Below are 23,935 nucleotides of genomic sequence, written 5' to 3'. Positions count from 1 at the left end.
AGAAGAGTATAGTAACATCTTAGACAAATGTGAAAGTGGCTATTCAGACACCCAATTTCCACACCCAATTTATTCCCAATTTACCTCTGATGCCATCATTTTCACCAACTCTAAAAACTCCAGAAAAGATTGATGATACCTGATAATGCTGAATAAGATATAGGCCTTAGCTAGACCTAAAGTTTATCCCGGGATCGTCCCGGGGTCATCCCTGTTCATGTAAATTACACACAGGGGATCCGGGAGAAGGCAGGGATGACCCCGGGATGACCCCGGGATAAACCTTAGATCTAGCTAAAGCCATAGGCCTCATTGCAGAATCACTATCTCCGATTACTTATCTAATTGTTTTACAATTAGAATCTACATCCAGGCAATCCTAAGAAAGCAAGAGCGTTATAGGGCCAGGGAGTATCCTATGAAAGTTTCAGAATATCACCCTGTTGAGACAAAATGCTATTCCATGATGGTTAAGCATTTTGAGCTAACTATGACGGCTTAGCATGTTTTTCCTAACCGTAGAGGCTACATAACCATGGCTTAACTATATTCACTAACCGTGGTCCTAACCGTGACTTAGCCTATTGTCAGAACAGGCCCTATGTTTACTATTTCTCAGAGAAGGAACAACAGGGTTTGGATTTTAGCAAAGTAAAGGAAAAATAAGCCAATTCAATCTTCTGTTGTTTTAGTTCCTTATTTTATTTTAATCCAAATAGTACTCCCCCCCCCTTAAATTATGCTGCAAACAGATTAGGTCCACATTTCAATCTATTTTACCTAGTCAAGATAAGGGGAGAAAGCTACATGGGGTTCTAACTCAGAAAAGAGCTTCAGCAACTTTGTGAAGACATCTCCACTTTTGAAAGATATAGAACCAATTTAATCTCCAATAGGAGAAAATTGTAGAACAGGGTGTCACTACTGAAAAGGCCCTCTCGGGCATCTTGCCCAACCTAGCATCCACCCAAATTGAAATGCAAAGAAGACTTTTCCATCAGATCTTAAAGTACAGATAGAAAGACATGGGAGGGAGCAGTCCCATGTTTGCTATTTGCTGTAACCAATCCTAGCACTTTCCTAACACCCAATATAACATGCACATTTTTGAGATACAGCCAGTTGTAGTCACTTCCTTTGGGACAGTTTTTATTTATGTCCATTACCTGTTCACAGTAAAGAAAGTTTAAAAAATAAAGAGGATACACTTATCTTCCTAGGCTATCAAAGAAAAGGAAGAAAATATAACAGAAAGCAACAACATTGACAATGATTTAATTGTCAATCTTTCAACTGATAAAAAGCATAATTTATGTAATCCCTTATCTTTAAGCCAGAAAAGAGTATCAAAGTTTGAACTTTAAAAGGATCACACTTGAAAGGGGGAATGGTAATGGGTTTAGAGAGTTGCTAAAAGTAGAGATTGCCATGTTTGTTCATTTTTGTTGCTGTTGTTGTTGTTTTACTAGTCAGGTAGCTTTGTGACCAGCCTGTTTTTAATCTTGGGCTAATATTTTGGCCAATTGACCCATGAAGTGTTAACTCAGGTTATTATAACCAATACAAAAGTATTCTATAAATTCAGCCCCTAAATATAATCCAAGTTACATTGACGTGTTGCTTTGCATGTTTGTGTTTCAAATTCTATATGAATAAATCTTCTACAGTTAGCTCAAGCTCAGGTTTTCTGGTGTTAAAAAGACTTAATATTTGAATTTATTATGTGAGACCATTTGGATAAATTATACATTCATTTCTAATGTGTTTGAATATAAATTGGCAATTTGCATTTGACTGCTTATTAATTGTTCAAAATCACTTAATGTTTTGTAGGTTCAACGTTTGAAATGTTACTAATAAATAACAATTAATATGTCATGTTCAGGATACCATTCAATATGGTAATATACTAGAAATGATTTAACACTCACTATGACATTAATAATTGACTTCACATTGTTGCTAACACAGAAACCATTTTATTTTGCGATTTAATTTCTGATTTATGTGTCCTTCCTAGTATGAGGTCTTTGGCCATTTAGGCTGCAATTACATATGCACTCAGTGGGACTTGCTCCCAAGTAAATATGCATAGAATTGTACCATTCAGCAAATTCCCTTCCCCTTTTAGTGAACAAAGAATAAACACTATTGAGAATGAGACTCACTTCCAAGTAAATATTGTTGGGACTGAGCTGCCAGGCTGCAGTTTTCTGTGCAATAGTGCACACATCTCCCATTGCTGTTGATGAGTCTTAGTCATACAGAACAATGTGCAGGGTTACAGGTTTTTTTTTTAATTGTAGAATGCCAAATAATAATGATTAGAGTTGTACAGCACAATTCAGGAACACCCTATCTAGATTTAGTGCATGGAATTGGGACCATACTACAACTGTCCTGAAAGACCTGTATTGGTTGCCAGTTACTTTCTGAGCACAATTCAAGCATTTGATTTTAACCTTCAAAACCCTAAACAGCTTGGGGCTTGGTTATCTAAGAGACCATCTATCTTGCTATGAAACTGCCTGAGTATTAATATCTGCAGGAGAGGCCCCTTTAAGAGCATCATTACCCACAGAGGCCATTTGTTGGTCATGCGAGACAATTAGGGATGAACGGACTCACCTCCATCCATTTCAGACACTCCATTTGCCCACTGATGCTGCCCCTGTCTCCCCCCCTTCTTTTGCCATGAGTGGGGCCAGCATTGTGTAAAAGGCGGCATTCACCAAAAGTTCTGTGTCCCAACCATTTGCTTGATTTTAGTCCTATCCTCGATTCCCTCCCCCTTGCCCATTCGGAGGCACATCTTAAGTAAATGTGCACAAAATATATTTTAATGGAGTAATTTACCATCAGAATACTTCACTGTTCTGTTCTTTAGGCACCATACAGTGCCATTGATTTTTATGTAGAAGAAATAAGTGTTTTCAAAGAGGAGTCCTACTTCCAATGTGATTGGAAAATGGGTTCCCTTAATTGAGGAGCAGATAGCAATCATCACTTTTACTTGGCTACTTGTTCAGATCCATGCAGCAACATGAATCATAAGTTATATACTGCATGCCATGTCGCTGATTTCAGCTATCTTCATCAAGAGTATATACTGGATAGAATATATGAAAACTGTCTGCAACACATTCCTTTTCATTTTTATTTCTTTAAGTAAGTCTTGTTCTTCTGTTTGATTTTTTTGAAACTAACTTTGAAAAAATTCCTTTGGACCACCCCTCAAGGATGCTATCGTCAATACACTAGTATATTCAAACATGAGGTGTACTACAAAACTGAGTGCTGGATCAAGAAATAGTAGTATTTAGACTAGACCCACTGAAAGTTAGCAACTAGATTTAAGTTCATCCCATTTATTTCAATGGTTCTACTTTATGTATGATTTCTAATCCAAACACGTGGACTGACTATCCAGAATTAAGGCTTCAACATTTTTGATGAGGACTAAGAACAATGGCCCATATGAATAATACGTATCCAAACTTTGGATAGATGTTTTTTGTTTCATAGGTTTTTCTGTTGAGCCGAGTCCATTTGAAAAACAGGACAGCCAATATGGACCCCCAAGAAGATTCCATAGTGAGACAACATTGAAAATGACTTGATTTTATTATATGATTAAACAGTTGAGTTTTCAATCAAATCTTAAATTTAAAATCTTTTTCACATAAAAAACACACACCCTTAAGTTTATTTCAGCTATTTTCCCCATATATCCTCTAGGGAGGATTTTTTTTCTCAACATGACTGTTAAGATATATTCTTTTTATCTCAGATTTGTAAGCAACCAAGGTGTGGAGTTTCTTATTTCTTTTGCTAAGATTTTACCTTAATACTTCCCAATGAAGATGGTGAATTGTAGAGGTGATGAAGAAGTCATCTGAATTATTTACTGTTTTAGTTAATGGAATAATAATACAAAATAACTGATTGAATGAGGGCTAAACACTATGACTTTCCAGGCAATTCAATTCCCTATATCTTTAATTTTACAAAACAAAATATTGAGTGCTGTTTTTTAATGTTGCCACAGATCTCAATTCCAACTGGATATTTTTAAGTAATTGAGTTAATTCTGATGGTTACATTACCAGGCTCTTACTCCTTTAAAGAAACATTCCAGCGTTCTGACTAATTAGGAAAAAAACCTCTGTGAGGTTGAATTCTACCACTTATCAGTTCCCATGCTATTGAAAGCCTGCAGCAGCATCAGTCATAGAGCATAATATTACATACTGTGATTCCACTGGGATGTAGAAGACAAATCATCACCCTACTCTGCATTTGGCTCCATGCCCTGCCAATACGGCTTCTGTGCCAGCATTTGGGGGTGGGAGATCCAATCACTCAGAGCTGCACAATGGACTTTTGAATTTAGAGCAGATAGAAAGATATGGTGCTGCTCACAACCCCTAGCAGGGAATCCCAATACATCCCTTTAGTGGGAGAGCAAAACAGTGAAGTAAATGGGATTTTAGAGGCATTAAAGAATCTTACATAGGATGTCCTTGCAGTGTTTGTGGCACAATCCTTGCTTATACTGCAATACTCGTAGCGGAGGACTGCAGCAAACTATGTAATTCTGTATTTGCCACCGGTTGGTTAATGCAATAATACTAGCTGAGGTGTTATTTCATTCCCTCTCCCTAAATATAAAATATAAAATATTTACAAAGTGCTAAGACTTCAGCTTGGCAACAGTATGATTTGGGACTACCTTTGGTGTAACCAATTATTTGGTACAAATGAATAGATTAAACAACAGTCAGTCAAACTGCTCAGACATCTTCTGATCTCTCATCCAAATTACTTCCCCCTTCTACTTTGAAAGAAGGCACTGCTCACAGACTCCCTTGAATTTAGGATTTGTGGTGACATGCAAGCACCACCACCCCACTTGCAGAAGTGCCATATAAGTAGGGATATACGGAGCTCATAAAATCCATTCCATCAATGCTTCACAGATTGTCAGGTGCCCTTTGTTCCGTCATCCATTCACAAATGTCCCTGCCCAAATGTGCAAATCCTGCCCAAGTGAGTATCTTCATACTATAGCCCATGGGGAAATGCTCATTTTTAGCTGCTGTTCTTTTTATTTCATGTATTTTTCTACGACTAAATTTGCATAAAATTCTCGAAAGTTAAAAAAAGAAAGAAAGAGACACAAGTCCAATGAATCCATGTGATCTGCGACTTGTGTTGTGGAGACCATGGGTTCGATTCATAGAAATCTGAACTCATTTGATTCTGCTGCACATTTCTCCACCATTCCTCCATGTAGGTTAGAGATGTGGTCCATGGTGTGCTTTAACCGCAAGAAATACAGAGGAAATTGCTAAAAGCCTTTTCCAGAGCAAACAGTGCTGAACACTGAATTAAAATCTGCTCTGAAAAGCAAGGTCTTGACTGACATGGAGCATATGCACACATGGAACTGTGCATAATCTAATGATGATTCCCTTTTCCTTCATATTAAGTATAGCTATATCAGAGTATAAAAGGAGTTTTAAGTTCAGGGAGTTTTCAGAGTTCAGCCTTCCATGTGGTAACTCAAAGAAAAGAAGGCAGTCCACAAAAAACAAGCAAACCAGAAAAATGGTTCACAATTGTCTATTTCTAATGGGCAAGGATCATGTACAATGAACCTGTGGAAGCAAAGTGAGGCTCTACTCACTGTTTCCACTGTGCCCCCCCTCCGTGTCACTGCTTTGACCACTATGTAAATAGCCATTCTTGTATATACAGAAGAGACACACAACATTGTACACTGATCAATTCTGTGCCCACAAAAACAAGGAATTCTTGAAGCTCAGGGGTATGGATCTGCATTCATGGTACACAGTTTGTGAATGTGTGAAAGCAGCTAATATAACACATAGACTGTGTTCGTACGATCACAGAAGCAAGTAAGCCACAGTGGCTTATTTTTCCTGTCAAGTGTGTCAGGGGTAGGGGATTGAATCATTACCTTGCTGGCACAGCCTGCTGGGTCATGTGAACCTACCAAAGGTTGCTTCTTGCTATGGTTAATTATACAAATCCACCCACCCACCCCAGGTACATATCTGGCATGCACAGTGAGTGAAATAAGCCACCATGGCTAATTTCCCCTTTCATGGTTGTGCATACAAGCCCAAATTTTAATAGGTTTCGGTTTTACCATTTAGCTCAGAGAGATAAGGATGCATCCAGTACAAGCACAATCAAATGTACTAGCTGATAGAAAGTTACATCTTTGCATGACTGTATCCACCTAACTCATTTCAGAATATAGGTTTTTTGCCACCTCCTTTTAGAAATATTAAATATTTGACACCTAGGCAATATTAAAATGCATTTGATATTACTGATATTAAGCTAGATGGGCTGAACCTGTTACCAAAGCTGTGTGACAGAAAATCAGCTTTACTACTTGTTCAATACTATATTTAAACTAAAAGTTTATTCTATTTTTGGTAGCCAATTCGACAAATCAGTAGTATATATTTTCCTTTCTTTTTCTTACTATTGAAAGCTAATTTGGGTTGTGTGTTGAGTGTTCCTCTTGCAATATTCCAGGCAGCTTGTTACACTTTAACTTTTCTGTTTCTAATAAATATTTCCAGAAGCTAACGAACAAGAAGTTTAAAGTCATCTTTTTCAACAAAGCACTTGTCTCTTGCCCTTTCACAACCAGAAGAAAAGAGTCATATGCTATGCTTTCTGTTCAATTTTTAAAAGATGTGTTTTTTGGTGACCCCAAATTCTAAACTGCCTTAGGTGTCTTTACTCTTTCTAGCACCAACTGAAGTGACATTTTCATTTGACGTGGGAAATGGGCCTAATGAAATCATAGTGCAGTCACCCGCTCCCTTAAATGACAACCAGTGGCACTATGTGAAAGCTGAAAGAAACATCAAAGAGGCATTATTGCAAGTGGATCAGCTTCCTCAAAGGACTCATACAGCTCCATCTGATGGGCATATCCGCCTGCAGCTCAACAGCCAGCTCTTTGTGGGTAAGTCCACTTTTTTAGAACTATTTCCCAGTTGTTGACAAGGGAAGACAAATTGATTCATATCTGATTCATATAAGGTAGCCATTGGTACGGTTAGTAAGCTAATAAACACATGAACAAGATAAACATATGAATGAGACACAATTTATTTAATTATTTATTTACTTAATCAATTTAGTGATTTAAAACGTGTATACCTCACCCTCCTCCAAAAGGAGCACAGAGCACAGCTTACGATTTAATAATATATAACAATAATAATAATAATAATAATTTCTTACTATTACAATAAACCACGTACAATACAACAACACTAACCTAAAAACTCAAATTTACAGAAGACATGTATAGAGAATTATTTGTTCCTAGCATTGCCACAACATGTGGGGTTTTCACTCACAGCACTACTACCACCTGTAGGGAATTCTTTTTTTTTTTTTTTTTAGGAATGCTTATATTTGAACTCCCAGCCACAATAACCCTGAGCTCTGCAAGCTGTCCATTTCCCACTGCCACAAATTCTCTTTAAAAACTCCAATTAGTTTAGGTGTGAGATGGGCATCACTGCTAGAAACAAGATGGACTATTAATTTAATTGGTTTATTAGAGACATATGTGTATATAAGGGATACTAATATTAGGGGTGGCTGAAATCCCTGAGTGCTCGCCCCTGCAGCCTAAACCTCTACCCAGCCAAATTTACTCACAACCAGGTCCAGCTCTTCGGTACAGTATTCCTCTGTTGTACTTTATTTGGATTTTAATACCTGTTTGGCTAGCCTCCTTCTGGTAAGATCTTAGGGCAGCCTCCTGGTGTAGTACAGCCAACTTCGAATCCTCAGCAATGTACGGTTATTACAAAGAAGGAATAGCGTTATATCCAGGCTTCAACTATTCACTTTCTCCTTAGCTTTTTCCTTATCCTTATAACACACCCTATACCAACCAACATACTTTCTCTCTCTCTATCCCCCCACCAAACTCTCAACTGCTCTTTTCCACCTAGTTAGAACCTCCAACCAATCAGAATCTGAAGTTTCCTAGACCAATCAAAATTGAATTTACCTGATCCAAGTCCTATCTGTAATATAAATATTAGAGACAATACAGAACATCCACAATTATTCATATCCATAGCATTTCTTCAATACATATGAACAGAGATTTACAGAATATATATGAAAATGCAGAGCCATAACTGAAAGCAATAAACAATACAGAATTGTAGAAATCTGCAGTGCAAAAGCCCCCACAAACGAACCCGACAGAGAACTACAAACTAAAGACACAAATCCCCAAATGTATGAAAATGGGAATATAATTTCTATTCTATTTGTAATGAAGTAACCAACTGTTCAAAACACATAGATAGAATTGAAATAATTCAGCAGATGCCACATTTAATAGGTTGTTACAACAACCTATTAAAACAAAGCATAAATATGCAATGGAACAATTGTAAGGAATAAAGAAATAAGTCTCGTAACAGTACGTATATCTGTGACCCAAAGTGACATGAATCTGGATAATATTTAATTTCAAAAACTACTTCAAAAAAATGTATATGTTCCAAAATATTCCTTGCAACCACATATGTTAAATTTACCAATCATATGTTTAAGAGGACAGCTGAACAGAAACCTGGCAACATGGACTACTTTCTTTAAGACAGTAAGAAAATGAAAAGAGAAAGCCAGCATCTCGGATTTTCCCCTTCCAAGATCATAGTTCTGTCTCAGAGGGACTTTTGAAGGACAATAGGATTGCTCTTTTAGCGTCCCCCCGCCCCAGCAATTCCCATGACCATACGATTTTTAAAACCTCTTCAAAATGAATCATTTCCATCATCTATGCGGCACTGTGGAGTGGATATTTCAGAAAATAATTTGAATCTACTTATCTTTGTCAATGTGTTCTTTAATATATACATATAGATATAGAAATCCTACTGCCTGCTATAAAGAATTATTTCCTTTTCTCATGATGCTTCTAGGAGTTTTCACTTTTTGCTTCGTGCTGAAAGGTCCTTTACTTTTGTCTGGTTCTTTAGGGCACTTGGAGTAAATTGAAACATTATCCAGTATAACCTCTGTTGCTGGCAGCCCCTCAAAAATCCATGCAATTATTCTTTTGAGTACTTTGCAGAAGGACTGATGAAAAATGACTTTTGCTTGAATTTATAAATTCCATGAGGCATTTTAAAACTTTGACAGAGTAGAAATAGTACATTACAATTTGATCCTTTGGGTTGATGGGGAAAGCAATCCTATGGTCCCAGGAAAGCAACTTAAGGACCGTAGGATTCTTCAGAGTCCCACCTCCAAGGCTATAGACACTCCAGTCTCCAATCCCTACCCTGCCCCCGCCCCTCACAGTAGCCACGGAAACCACACTAGCTGCTTTCTCAGTTTAGAGCATCCTTAGAGAGGTCAGAAAGGAGATGTGTCCTTGGGCAGGGAGGAGAAGCAGAGGCAAGGCCAGGAATATGAGGAATTCTAAGGCCTCCCCAGCACCACCTTCTCACCTTCTCTAGACAGGCTGGGGGGGGGGGACATTTAGAGAGAGAGAGAAAAAGCTAAACTCATAGTATAAATAGGTGAAAATGGCCTCATCATTCCTCCTGACTTGCCAACAACAGGTCAGTAAGTCTTTGGATATGCAGAAGACTTTGAATTCAGAGGCTTCCATATCATGATGGTGTAACTCATCGGATTGCAGCCTGAGTGAATTTTCTTTCAATAATATTGAAAATATTTCTGCTTTAGAGAATGTTGACTTCCTCTCCACTTATTCAATTCAATGCATTTACATTTTTTGTCATATAAATCAACCCTCTCCTCGAAATTCTTATGCTTTGAGATCTTTGCGCCTGGCTTTTGATAACTCCATAACAACAAAACAGTTTGATTTCTTACCACTATGAGAATGTCTGGTTGGTCAAAAGGAGAAGTTGCTATATGGATAAAAGGAGTGTCAGCAGAACTAATAAATGAAGATTTTTCACACAATACCACAAAATAAGTAATTACTTCAAACCAGGAGGGGAAGGGGGAGAGGAAAGATCAAACTGCAGATAGGAGCTAGGAAATGTCTACCTAAAATAGGCCTGCACAACAGGTAGCCCACCAAGTCATATGCCACTGACCAGCAACATATGTATGGCAGGATCTACAGTACTGCTTTAAAACAGTTTATAATAGTAGTAACAACTGTTGGTGCCCAGGGCACACTCCATGTACAGTTTTCAAACCATTTTTGAAGTGTCATATCCTGCTTGGTGTAGACCTAGCCCATGGTGACTCATAATCCGATTTGTCATTCAACTATTCCCAAAGGCACAAATAGTTAATATGTACCCCCAGCCCCCCTCATATTAAACATGTCCTCTCAAAGTAGGTTAATAAAGAGGCTGAAAAGGGGGAGTCAGACCACATGGCTCCCATGACAAATGCTGAAACTAGCTGGCAATTGCCTCAGGTGTTTTTTGTGTCTGTTTAGCTCAGCCTGGAGTGCACTCACAAAGTCCTGATGACACAATTCTCTATAATTTGAAGTGTGGACATAATGGTTTCAGCCATTCGTCAGCCTTGATGTTCTCGGCAGTGTTGGGTAATGTGTATGTTTGCACTTAGCAGGATATATGCACTTTTGTGGAGACTGCTCATATCCAGTGCATGGCAGCTGGAGTGCGGTGTCTATCTTCACCACCGCATTCCAGCTCCCCTGCATTTCGGCTAGATGGGTAATTTCACCCATCTAGTAATGGTGCTTTGGAGTGTGAGGGAAGGAGGCTGGAGTGGCCATACGAAAAATCATATGAACAATGTCCCATTCTTGTCCCCTCCTCATCCCCGGAAATGTCCAGTTTCCCCCCAACTCCATGCTCCATTTACTAAACACTGAAAGCCTGCAGAGTGCTCTCCATGCTGGCTATGATAGGGAGGGGAGTGTGGTTTTCTGGCTATAAGGAAAAGGAACAATCCTAGGGCACCCAAGACATTGTTGAGGGGGCATATGATTGCTCTGTAATATAATAAACTTGTTTAGCCAACTCTGGAAGATTAGTCTTAATTTCTGGAGTGGGTACCAAATGTGTTGGGTCAAGGTTTAATTTAACAGCTCTGTAACTACAGTGGTAGTAAACTGGAGAATCTGGAGCTTGATTTAGCTTTAAGAAACAGTTTTTTTGTATGAAAAACAGCTTTCAGCTTTATGGTCAAGGTTAAATTTCTTCTTCTAAAGCAGGTATTATTATTTTTTAATCAATGAAAATGTATGCAGGACTGTTTTCTTTAAAATTTCATTTTATTTAATAGTGTATTTCTGTAAGTATGTGGATTAACTATCAGAGCATCTGGAAACTCAGATGATGATCATATATTTTAGGTGGTGTTGTTCCATTAGGAGAAACAATTTTATATGATTTGTTATAACTCATAACTACTTTCCTGAATCAAAGTTGTTAGGAAGAAAACTCTTCAGTTTTCTTTCTCCTTGAGTTTTACCAGGTTTTTGGAGGGTCAGATGCTTTATTGCTGACTGGAATTCTGGGAACTGGAGGAATAAATTAAATAGTGAGGAGCAAGCCCTCTTCCTTCCCAGTCTGCTTGGTCACTGAGGTCATCAGGTGAGGCAGTCCTGGTGGTTCCACATGGACCTGCTATCCATTTGGAATCTACTTGGTGTACAGCCTTTGGTGTATCAGCTCTCTCTCTTTGAACTTCCTGCCTGTTGATGTCAGGCAAGCACCAACATTGTTTCACTTTCAGCGCCTCCTGAATACATTTTTATTTAGAAATTTCTTGAAACCCATGGTTTTATTGGCAAAATCTGGTTTTAATGGATTTAATTTTGTATTTCTTTTACTGTTTTTCCCCCCATGATTCACTGCTTGGAGAGAGAGAGAGAGAGAGAAAGATCATTCATTTACTTGAGCAGTAGATAAATCTTGTAAACAAATAAATAAATAAATAAATAAATAAATAAGAGAAGGCTGATGATATTGGCTAACACTGAGCATTACAAACCTAGCCAAAATTTCAAGGGTGTGTGTGTTTGGGAATGTCTCAGCCAGAGCTGTGCTCCACTTCGCTTCGGAGGGTAGAAGCAATAGCGAGGCGGCCTGATTCGCCTCCGACAAAGGCAGAGACAAAGCAGGTCGGGGGGGAACTGTGGATTGGGGCAAAGAGGATCGAGACCAAGCGGATCCTTTGCCTCGATCTGGAGCAAAGGTTAGTGGGGGCTTACCTGGTCTTGCCACAGTCCATGCAGCAATGGTGGCAGAGCCAGGTAAGGGGGCAGAGGGAGGGGGGCTTACCTGCCTCTGTTGCTGTCCAGTGGCGGCTTCAACTGAGGCTCAAACTGGAAGACCAGGCCGCAACAGCAGCCTGCCCTTCTGCTTTGAGCCTCGGCCTCAGGTGAAACTGCTGCCGGAATACGCTGGACGCAGGTAAGGGGGGAGGAGAGAGGGGGGCTTTACCTGGCGCCACCGCTGCCAGTGCAGTCCGTGCGGCAATGGCGGCAGAGCCAGGTAAGGGGGCAGCGTATTACCTGAGTCCGTCGCGTTCCAGCAGCGGCTTCACCTGAGGCTGAGGTTCAAACTGGAAGACCAGACTGCAACCGCAGCCTGCCCTTCCACTTTGAGCCTCAGACTCAGGTGAAGCCGCTGCTGGACTCAGGTAAGGGGGGAGGAGGGAGGGGGGCCTCACCTGGTGGCAGCGCTGCCGCTGCGGAGCTCCGATTCGGATCCGGAGCTCTGCAACGGAGCGGAGTGGACCATAGTCAGATCGATGTGGGGCAGAGCGGACTCGATCCAAAAGTTACGAATCGGGTGCAGAGCAGATGGGGGTGTTCATGCACAGCCCTAATCTCAGCAAGTTCTTAACTGGGGAAGTTCACATTTCTAGACTTAACTCCTTACTTTTTTTTTTTTTTTTTTTGCCATCATCACTACTCTCAGCATGCATTCTACCCTCCCATGTAGTAATCAGTATAATTCGCAGGAGTTTCCATGCAGGATGAATTCCTCATTAAGTGCAGGGCAAGAGGCATGCAGGATTGGCTTTCTCCTTTTAAATAAATGAACCATCCCATACATGCAAAACAGTCACATGCACATCATAGAGCACATGACTCTCTGAATCAGTGCATGAATCCAACTTATTGACAATGACACTGTTTCTCTATATTTTCCATTCAGTTTTTCTATGTCCTTTCATTATTGCTTAAAGAAACTTTTTTAGGACATCATCTGTGGGGTGATGGCATAGAAATAACAAGAACTGAAGATACTGTTCTGTTTTTCTTATTCATTGGCCGCATTCACATGGAAAGTGGCATAATTTAACTCTGAGTTCCAACTCTGGCTTGTCTCTCTAGAGTTCCTGCCTTACATGTAATGTTTAACAACTCAAGGATGGAGCATCCTTGGTATTGTTTGCCTGTTTACAGCAGGAGCAATTAGACAATCTACACTAGCACTTAGGGGCACTGGAGAAATTTGAGTCAGAATAAAATGAGTTTGGATTTCTAAGAATCTGACCTGTGGAATGTGCTATGGACTGGCCTCCTTAGGATGTACAGCATATGTGGACATTTGACATTTACTTTCTTGACATTTATGTAAAGTTACTCATAGGGAAATATGTAAGTTTCTGCATAATGTACATGCAGAAAAGTTGAATGGAATGGGGACAGTATTTATTTATTTATTACGTTTATATACCACCCCATAGCCGAAGCTCTCTGGGCGGTTTACAACAGTTAAAAATGGTAAACATTAAAAAGTATACAAAATTTAAAAAACCATCAGTATGCTCAATGTTATGCATTAATGTAAATTACATAAATTGTTACAGACTCTCTTATAGGATTATTTGCATATCTTTCTGCATAATGAATAAAAAATGAATCTGTCTGTGAGCAGTTGCTGGAATGAACTACACCATACAATCCACAATAAACATACAGGATGGTTTTCACAAAATCCGGGCATCCCTAACTATCACACTGCGGTATTCACAATAACCCAAGGCTTAAAAACAACAATAATCCTGGGTTGTTGTAATGTGCAAACCAGGCCACTATGTTTATTTCCCTTGGAAAAATATAAACTCCCCATTGTCATTAAAGATTATAATTTCCTAAATTCAGGTATATGGTTATTTAGTAGTTACTACTTACCAAAGTCTTAAAGCACATATCAAGGACATTGTATGAAATCCATAGAAGGGAATAATAAATAACAGATAAGTGTTCTGTCATTTGTTCGTTTCTAACATTTATGTATTCCATTGCTCTGAGATTGCAAATCTGTGCTTTTATTTGCTTTGAAAACCTTGTCTTTCAGAAACAGCTTTGGGGACTTATTGTAATTACTTGACAAAAGTTAAAGAAACTTTCAAGATATCCGTTTCAGCAGCTGTTATTTCTAAATATTTTCAGATGTGCTTGCATAATAACAGAAAAGCAGAATGGAATGTTTGAACTTCTAAAATATATGTAGATTATTACAAATCAACTGACTTCAAAGCTTATATGAATTTATATATCTATTGCAGGTGGGACAGCATCTAGGCAGAAAGGATTTCTCGGGTGCATTCGGTCTTTACAGTTAAATGGAGGAGCACTTGACTTGGAAGAAAGAGCAAAAATAACCCCAGGTGTAAAACCAGGCTGCCCTGGACATTGTAGCAGCTATGGTAACTTATGTCACAACGGAGGAAAATGCAAAGAGAAATACAATGGATTCTCTTGTGACTGCACTTTCTCTGCATACACGGGGCCATTCTGTAAGAAAGGCAAGCATGAACTGTAGATTTGTTTTGTATTGAATATCAGATGAACTAAGGAAATAAATAAGATTATATTTTTAAATGATAATTTAGAGTACAGTCCATGGATGACTTTATATGTTTAAAAAGAATTATAGTCATATATTCCAGAGCACATTTTGTAGAAAAATGTCTTCATCAGTAACTGTAAAGGTGGCAGTCAGGTTTGCTAAAATGCAGATACTTTTTTTAATGGGTCTTCCATGGGATTAAGTGCAATGTACATCTTGTAAAACAAAACAAAACTGTGGTATATAATCTGCAGAATCAGACTTCTGTGTGCAATGCAATTCTGTTAGTATTTACAAAAATATTAAATATTAAAGAAAGTTAAACTGCAGTCCTCAAACTTATTACACTAGAGTAATTGAATAAATGAGAATGCAGCTACATGAGACCTATGTAATGATTTGAGAACTGTAACTGACACTATGATGGTGCAATCCTGTATACATGTTTAATTAGAAGTAAACCTCATTGAATTCAGTGAGCCTTACTCCCAGGTAAGTGTGTATAGGATTGCAGTCTAACATTAGTATTAAATTTCCACTTTCTATTTTCACATCAGTAAATGAAGGGCAAATGTAATATTAAATGCCATTCCTTTGCATGCTGAATCTGCAGTTTTCAGCAATTTTTCCAGCTGTCAAAGCTACTTTTAATTATATATATTGTTGGCCAATTGTGGTCCATTTTGTTTAAGTTTGAAAAGGTCAGGTGTGGAGGGATTGTCTTAATTTTCAAATTTTTATCTAATTATTTAAACATCCATATTATCATTAAAAAACAAAATGTATTTCATTGGAAAGCAAGTAATGGAATCTGAATAAGTATGTTTACTTAACCACCCATTATGCTAATCACAAGCTATTACAAATCTTTCCCCCTGTTCAGGCACTCCTTCCACCATTTTCTTAACTAACGGAGGTGGGAGAGAGATACCTGTAGCTCCTCCACCAGCATTGTGTGTTTGTTGGAACATCTGTAAAGGAGAGACTGTGTGCATTTATTTATTTATTTATTTATTGCATTTCTACACCGCCCAATAGCCAGAGCTCTCTGCACGGTTTACAAATTTAAGACAATTCAAATATAAAACAACAGTATAAAGCCATAATATAAAATACAATATAAAAGCTCAATCAGATAAAAACAGCAGCAATGCAAAATTACAAATTTAAAACACCAGTTAAAATTTATTTATAGACTGTTAAAATAATGGGAGAATAAAAAGGTCTTCACCTGGCGTCTAAAGGCATACAATGTAGGTGCCAAGTGAACCTCCTTAGGGAGCTCATTCCACAGCCGGGGTGCCACAGCAGAGAAGGCCCTCCTCATGGTAGCCATCTGCCTCACTTCCTTTGGCAGGGGCTCGCGGAGAAGGACCCTTGAGGATGACCTTAGGGTCTGGGCAGGTACATACGGGAGGAGGCATTCCTTCAGATCATAGAATCATAGAATAGCAGAGTTGGAAGGGGCCTACAAGGCCATCGAGTCCAACCCCCTGCTCAATGCAGGAATCCACCCTAAAGCATCCCTGACCTCAAGCCGTTTAGGGCTTTAAATGTTAATACCAGCACTTTGAATTGCACCCAGACCTGGACTGGCAGCCAAGGAAGCTGGGAAAGGACTGGCGTGATGTAGTCTTGTCGGCCAGTCCCTGTTAGTAACCGTGCTGCCCTGTTTTGTACCAGTTGCAGTTTCGGGTCCGTTTTCAAAGGAAGTCCCACATATAACACATCGCAGTAATCCAAACGAGAAGTTATCAGAGCATGGATAACTGTAGCTAGGCTATCTCCGTCCAGATAAGGGCACAGTTGGTATATCAGCCTAAGCATACGGCTGTATGTGCCTGTTCTCCACATAATCTGAACCCATGTGTGATTGAGCTTCTGCGTTGTATGGAGAATTAGTGCTGAGCCAAAACCTGCCCCCTATTTTCAGGAACTTTCTCTCACTCTGTGAAAGAGACATTGGCTGAGTTCAGACAACACGCTAATCAATGGTTGTTTCCCATTTTGTTCCTATTACACCCTTCCCCCCGTTGAGTAGTGTGTCGTCCGAACTCAGCCATTGTTTTTCTGGGGAGTTGTAGAATTTTCTCCTTGGGGAGGGGGACTTTCCTTTTTTTTTTTTTTTTAAGTGTAACCAGTTGCTAAGTAACCTGCCTTCTTCCTATTTTTTAGTTTTTCAAAAACAACAACACCCCCTTCCTCCAGCATTTGGATGAGCCCAGCAGTTCTAAGTGAATGCTTGTTGGAGAACATGTGTCCTCTCCCTATCCAATAGGCATCCAAAAAGCACTCCTGGGCTCCTGAAAGTGTTTTTAAAAAAACAATTAAAAGAAAGAAAAAAGACCCCTATCTGGAAAACCGGTTCCCCTCCCCAAGAAGAACATTCTCTGAAATTTTCACCTCCCCCAGCCCCTTTTGCCTCAGTTTTCATTCCCCCTCCCCCACAAAATTTCAAAAATGGAATGGTCAGAATTTTCAGCACTGCTCTATGAAGAACACATTTGCACACAGTTATATACATTTTGACAGCCCCTTATGGATGTCTCAAATATGTTGATATTATGTGGGAGAAAGGAGGCATGTAATATCATCAGGTGCAGGGCCAGCAGACATGGACTCACTTCTCTTTCCATGCGTGAGGTAAATGTGTGAGGGGAATGGTTTGATATGGCTTATGGAAAATACAATTACAGAATAATCCTATGCATTTTTAGCCATGTTGGGAGTTGTAGGACATTTTACTGTCTGAACATGCATAGGATTGCACCGTTAGAGACCAAAAGAAACCACCAAGTATTTTTTTTTTCTTTTGGCCTTGTCAGAGCACTCAAAAAGATGTACTTACAGAGCTTTGCCAAAATGCAGAAACTAAGCTGAATTCACAGTTACCTTGTCATGAATTGATGTAGCTGGAACTTAGCATGAACTCGGAATTTTCCTGTGGCCACTTTACACTGAGAGGCTCCTAACAAAAGGCCCTGACAATCATGGGTAATGTTCCTAACTACTGTATGGAACAATGGTGACACCATTTTGTTTTTATTTCCCTTGGAACATCATTATAATATAAAATGAAGAAGAAATGACAGCCTTAGTTTATATCAGGATTGTGTTAACAAAACAAAATTGCACATTGTTTCAGAGATCTCTGCATATTTTGGAGCTGGCTCTTCAGTGACGTATAACTTTCAGGAATCCTACAACTTGGCTAAGAACTCCAGTTCTCATGCTGCTTCTTTCCATCCTGATATGACACTGACCAGAGAAACTATCACTTTTACCTTTCGAACAACAAGGATTCCTGCCTTACTGCTTTATGTTAGCTCCTTCTATAAGGAGTATCTTTCAGTTACTCTTGCAAAAAATGGTGAGTATGACTTTCTAATGGCTTAACAAAGTTATCATAATTGTATGTATAATTGTATGTATTCAGAAACAGGACCCACTCTCTTTAGTGGTGCTTGCACCCAAGAAAGCTGCCATAGGATTGCACTCACAGAAATATGAACAGCTTAGATTTCTACAAGCAAAATCACAAATATACCCACTACCAGAGAAAAAGAGAAAGCTGCAGTGCAAAATGCTGCATCCCATGCTACATTAGCACATGTATCTTAATGTAACAGAAATCACTAGATCAAAGGTCACTAGCAGAAGGCATACAGCAATTCGTAACCAACAAAGGTCCTATGTGCTTCTCCCATACATACTGTAATGTGACCTGATAGAGTTTCCCTTTACACTCTTGGAGCCTTGAGAATCCAAACAAAACATGTTAAGACTTGGCAGTTAATTTCTGTGGGGGGCGGGGGTTGTGTGTGTATTTTTCCTGGCAAGCCCATTGGTATATTACACTATTTCAATTAAGTGTTAAGTTTTCTTTTTCATGAATTTGCATTTCTAAAGCTTTTTTTCTATTCCTTAGAAAGTTGCAATAGCCTTTTGCCAAAAGCAATAAAAGCATGCTGCGCATGGTACATGAATACTTGTGGTAATATTAAAGTGTGGTAATATCACTGCAATAGGTAAATGTGATGGATGAAATGATGGTGTCTGTCCTCAAACAACCACATGAGTATGAAGTGCCATTTTGGGGGATTTTACCAGTAAAGTACCTTTAAACTATTCTGCTTCTGGTAAAATTGAAAATTTGTTTGCTATCATAATATAATTTCTTGGAATCATTCATGCTTTCTCCGAATACTTTTTATCCTTTCTTTGTGTGTGTCTGTAAGTGTGTGTTTATTGTTCCTCCCTAATTATTATTTTAAAATATTCATTTTTTAAGATATCAAATATTGTTTCACAATGGTTTTTCAAATACTTCCCTGAAAACTGCAAAGATTATCTACCTATTTTGTATATACACCAGTCATGAACCTAAAATATCATTTCCCCAATTCCTCCAGGAAGTTTACAGATCAGATACAAGCTAGATAGTCATCAAGATCCTGACATCTTTAGCATCAATTTCAAAAGCATGGCCGACGGGCAGCTTCACCGTGTGAAGATTAACAGAGAGGAAGAAAAGCTATTTGTGGAGGTAATTTTAAAAAAATAAAAATAGATTGTCATCAAAGCTGACAAGCCCCAAAGCAAAATAATATATATAAATACAATATAGCATGTGTCGCTGAATAAGTTTGTGTGTGTGTGTAGTGTGTGAAGAGCTCAAAGAACTAAGGCAAAACACAGCAGGATATTGCTGTGCAGAGAGGATCTTGCTAAGTGATGTCTTTGATGTTCACCTATTACCATTTAAAAAGGTCAGATTCTTTTTCACATTGGTTTGCAAGGAGGACAACAACAAAATCCTGGTTCTTGTTAATAAAAGACTATGGATGGGTACAGTAGATAATTTATATAGAACAATGGATACATAGAAGTATTATGAGATGTTAATTCCTATCAAGCATCTGATCCTGGAGGCTTTCGAGATTCCTATGCCCTACTGGGCTGCTGCTGGCAGATGGGAGGACTGATGAAGGTGATTTTTCACTTCTCCTTTTTTATTTATTTTTTCTTCTAGAGGAGGGGAATACCTGGGGCTGGGAAGGTTACACAATACAGCGTACTGTATCTTGGCCTCTCGCCTCCCCTAGAACATCCCCTTTTTTGCTTCCCCGAGGCCACTTTTGCAACCTTGGGAAGAAGACACCAGAAGTTAATTCCATGGTGGCTGTGAAGGGAAGGATGCAAGGGGAACACAGAGGTCCCCCTCTTGAGGCTGTAGAAGTTTCTATGGTCTTGGGAGGGGAAATCCCCTCGCCCAAATCCTATGATACCTGAGATGCTCTCCAGGGACCATAAGATTGTGTCCTAAGAAGTTTTCAACTGAGTGACTGTTCTATTAAAAACTACTTTGGGGATTTGGGATGGAGGCAGCGGATTGGCTTAGCTCCTCACCCCACAAAAAAAATCTTATTAAAAAAAACCTGTCAAAGCAGTTAGACCAGAGACTGGCATGGGAGAAAAATAATAAATGTGTGTACTGTGGACAGTATTGGCCATATAAAACTACCTCCACATTGCTGAAAGGTTAGCACCTGTGCATAGCAGCCTACTATGTGCATTTCAGTTTTGCTGTATTAGAATTTGGGTGAATATAAATCTTACAAAATTTATTTTAAAAGAAATATATATAGTTTGTACCTGATTTTCAAAATGTATTATGATTCAAGACGTCTACTTACTTTGGGGAATATGCACTTCTACTAGGATTAATGGGAAAGTTACTTGGAAAATGTATTTATGCCTACCTCATTACACAATTTCTAAAAGAACTGGAAGATTAGCTTGCATAAATCATGTCTGAATGTGGTAGCATTGAGCCAACCCTATTGTAGAAATGTCATAATCAAAAAATATATTAGGCTAGGAGCTGGTGGAGTGCAAATATATGCTGTCATCAGCATTTGAGGGCAAGCAATTTATGTAATGACACAGGGACTTCCATAGTGTAGTATTTAATTGTTTCAAATTTAAAATTCATTCTCAGATAAGTAAGAGCTTTTATGTTTGGTTGGGATGCCTTGCCAATTATATTGTAGTTAACAGATGAATAAAAGGGAGTTACGTGAATGGATTATATAAAAAAAGTGTTGTTTATAAGTTGCAGCTGCTTAAACAGTATCTTGGCTGCAATAACTGTATTCAAAGAAAGATATATCAAGTTTATAAAAATGTTACCTTGATTTTAATGACTGTCACAATATTTTAGTATTGCTCTCTTAAATGTTATGCTATCATTGACCAGCATTTCTCATTTATTTTTTCCACCCACAATTTCACCTTTCCTCAATTAAATTGTCTTCTATATCTCACTGAACAATATGGAAGGTTAATCAGAATGAAAGGATGAAATTCTTTCTGTCTTCGGATACACAATTCAATGCAATCAAATCACTCACACTCGGCAAGATCTTAGGTGAGTACAGTGCTGCTGATTTTCCTTCCGAAACGAGTGGGGTGAAAGTTCAAAAATGTCATCACACACATATAAAAATAATAGCCCCAATCTTGTTGAGAAATTTCTTTTTCGCATTTGATTAGGCAAAGAGTGACACTCAAGGTGGAAGCTTCATTCTTGTCAAAGTACATACATACATAATCACTAGTAAGTGCTTCTAGCAAGATGAGCAAGTGGATTCCATTAAAAATAATTTCATACTTATCTTTTTCATGTTGCAATCAGGCATAATGAAACATGGCATTTTCAGTGCAGTCTAACAAAGAAAAGACTAAATCACACTCAAATTATAGGTAAAGACAATGCATTAGTTGCCCAAACTGCAAAAATTTTCTTCCTTTTGAACAACACACCATTGTGAACAATGTCAGAGAGGTTCTATTTTCAAGTGAACTATCTATGGTGATACAATGAGACCTAATGGAACCACAGCTAGACCACGTCACTGTGATATATTTCTATTGCAGTATGGATGGTGAAGACTCCTCATAGAGGAGAGTTGGACTTTAACCAGGGAAACTCAGGTTCATAAAGTGTAAACATGGTTTTAAAAATGATCAGCAGTCCTTAATATTTACTTGCTATGTCATAGGTACATGGCTATAACTGTTAGGGATGTGCTCCGCTCCGATTAGGAGCGTAGAAGCAGTAGCGGATTGGCCTGCTCCGCCTTACCCAGAGGCGGAGTAGGAGCGGACCGCGGACCCCCTAGAAGCAAGGCGAAGAGAAGCGACCATTTTTCGGAGCTCCGAGTTCAGGCGGAGCGCTCCGGTCGCCATCTTGAAAACATTTCGCCATAGGATTGCATTGCGGCAAATAATCGCGCATAACTACGTTGTTTTTGAAGCTATCGTTCTGGAAATTCTTGTGCACAGAGAGTCGTGGATGGGGGTCATTTTGAGACCACTCTCACCTCTCTGCGTGCTGTGGTTCACGTGCAATATTTTTTTAAAAATCGGGTCAACCGCGGGGCTCAAACTGCGTTTCGGCTTTTCGCCCATAGGATTGCATTGAGGGAAAGAATCGGGGATAACTGGGGGGGGGTTTAAGCTATCGTTCTGAAAATTCTTGTGCACAGAGAGTCGTGGATGGGGGTCATTTTGAGACCACTCTCAACTTTCTGCGTGCTGTGGTTCACGTGCAATATTTTTTTAAAAATCGGGTCAACCGCGGGGCTCCGTTTCGGCTTTTCGCCCATAGGATTGCATTGAGGGAAAGAATCGGGGATAACTGGGGGGGGGGTTTAAGCTATCGTTCTGAAAATTCTTGTGCACAGAGAGTCGTGGATGGGGGTCATTTTGAGACCACTCTCAACTTTCTGCGTGCTGTGGTTCACGTGCAATATTTTTTTAAAAATCGGGTCAACCGCGGGGCTCCGTTTCGGCTTTTCGCCCATAGGATTGCATTGAGGGAAAGAATCGGGGATAACTGGGGGGGGGTTTAAGCTATCGTTCTGAAAATTCTTGTGCACAGAGAGTCGTGGATGGGGGTCATTTTGAGACCACTCTCAACTTTCTGCGTGCTGTGGTTCACGTGCAATATTTTTTTAAAAATCGGGGTTTGGGTTTTTTTTATTTTTTTTTTTTTATTTTTTGGAAGCGATGACAGGCACATTCAACTCCCAATCCTGATGAGAATTGATCTCCTCAGAAAGCATCCTCCTCCAATCCCAGCGTTGGAGGGGGGACTAAGGCAGACCCACCCTGAGAACTTTCTGTTTTGTGTCTCTTTGTGGGTTGGCGTTCGTGGAGGGAACACTTACTTAGCTAGTGCTCCTGCTTTGGAGATAGATTAATTTAATATAGGTTTAGTTTGGCGCGTGTGTGTGTTTGTTTGCTTCTTTCTGACTTGTAGCTTAGTTTGCCCTGTGTTTTCCCCTTACTTTGATTTAATATAAACTTTATTTTTGAATTTTGGAGTGTGTGGTTGGGTTGGTTGCCCCCCCCTTCCCTGTATTAAAGCCTGACTGTTCTGCTTTTGTGAAAGCTTTCTTTTGAAAGCATACACACACTTTTTGTCCCATTTCCCTACATTTATATTCTTAAACATATTTTATTATATTCTTTCACATAGTCCATTAGTATATATTCTCATACATATTATATTAGTATTCATATTTTGTTCTTCTTATAGTAGTGGTTGGTTCTTTTCCCCCCTCCCCTCTCTTAAATCCTGATTGTGTTTCCTTCTATCTTCTATATACCAAATATACCAAAAAAATTGGATTCTCTTTTTCTTCTCTGTGTAACTTCGACGGAGTGGGCTGCTTTTGTCAAGTTCAACAGGCAGCCACAGATTGAGCATTTTGGGGAAAGCATACGCACACCATTTCCCTATTCTTAAACATATTATTATTATATTCTTTGACATAGTCTTAGTAGTCTATTAGTATACATTCTCATACATATTATAGTAGTGGTTGGTTCTTTTCCCCCCTCCCCTCTCTTAAATCCTGATTGTGTTTCCTTCTATCTTCTATATACCAAATATACCAAAAAAATTGGATTCTCTTTTTCTTCTCTGTGTAACTTCGACGGAGTGGGCTGCTTTTGTCAAGTTCAACAGGCAGCCACAGATTGAGCATTTTGGGGAAAGCATACGCACACCA

The 23,935-nt window shown here is 39.0% G+C and overlaps 1 protein-coding gene across 1 annotated transcript in view; it reads left to right on the top strand.

Annotated features, from left to right (window-relative positions):
* Positions 1-23,935, top strand: part of CNTNAP4 (contactin associated protein family member 4) — a 285,406-nt gene that overhangs the window by 235,806 nt on the left and 25,665 nt on the right. The window contains exons 17-21 of the mRNA XM_063129435.1: positions 6,794-7,012; positions 14,572-14,811; positions 18,001-18,225; positions 19,268-19,401; positions 21,198-21,285. Coding sequence (XP_062985505.1) covers positions 6,794-7,012; positions 14,572-14,811; positions 18,001-18,225; positions 19,268-19,401; positions 21,198-21,285 — 906 coding nt within the window. The remainder of the gene's footprint in view (positions 1-6,793; positions 7,013-14,571; positions 14,812-18,000; positions 18,226-19,267; positions 19,402-21,197; positions 21,286-23,935) is intronic.

This window comes from Elgaria multicarinata, chromosome 6 (assembly GCF_023053635.1).
Source record: "Elgaria multicarinata webbii isolate HBS135686 ecotype San Diego chromosome 6, rElgMul1.1.pri, whole genome shotgun sequence".
NCBI classification, from domain to species: Eukaryota; Metazoa; Chordata; class Lepidosauria; order Squamata; family Anguidae; genus Elgaria; species Elgaria multicarinata.
The sequence above is the reverse complement of the archived record's forward strand: the minus strand, read 5'-3'. Positions and strand labels throughout refer to the sequence as shown.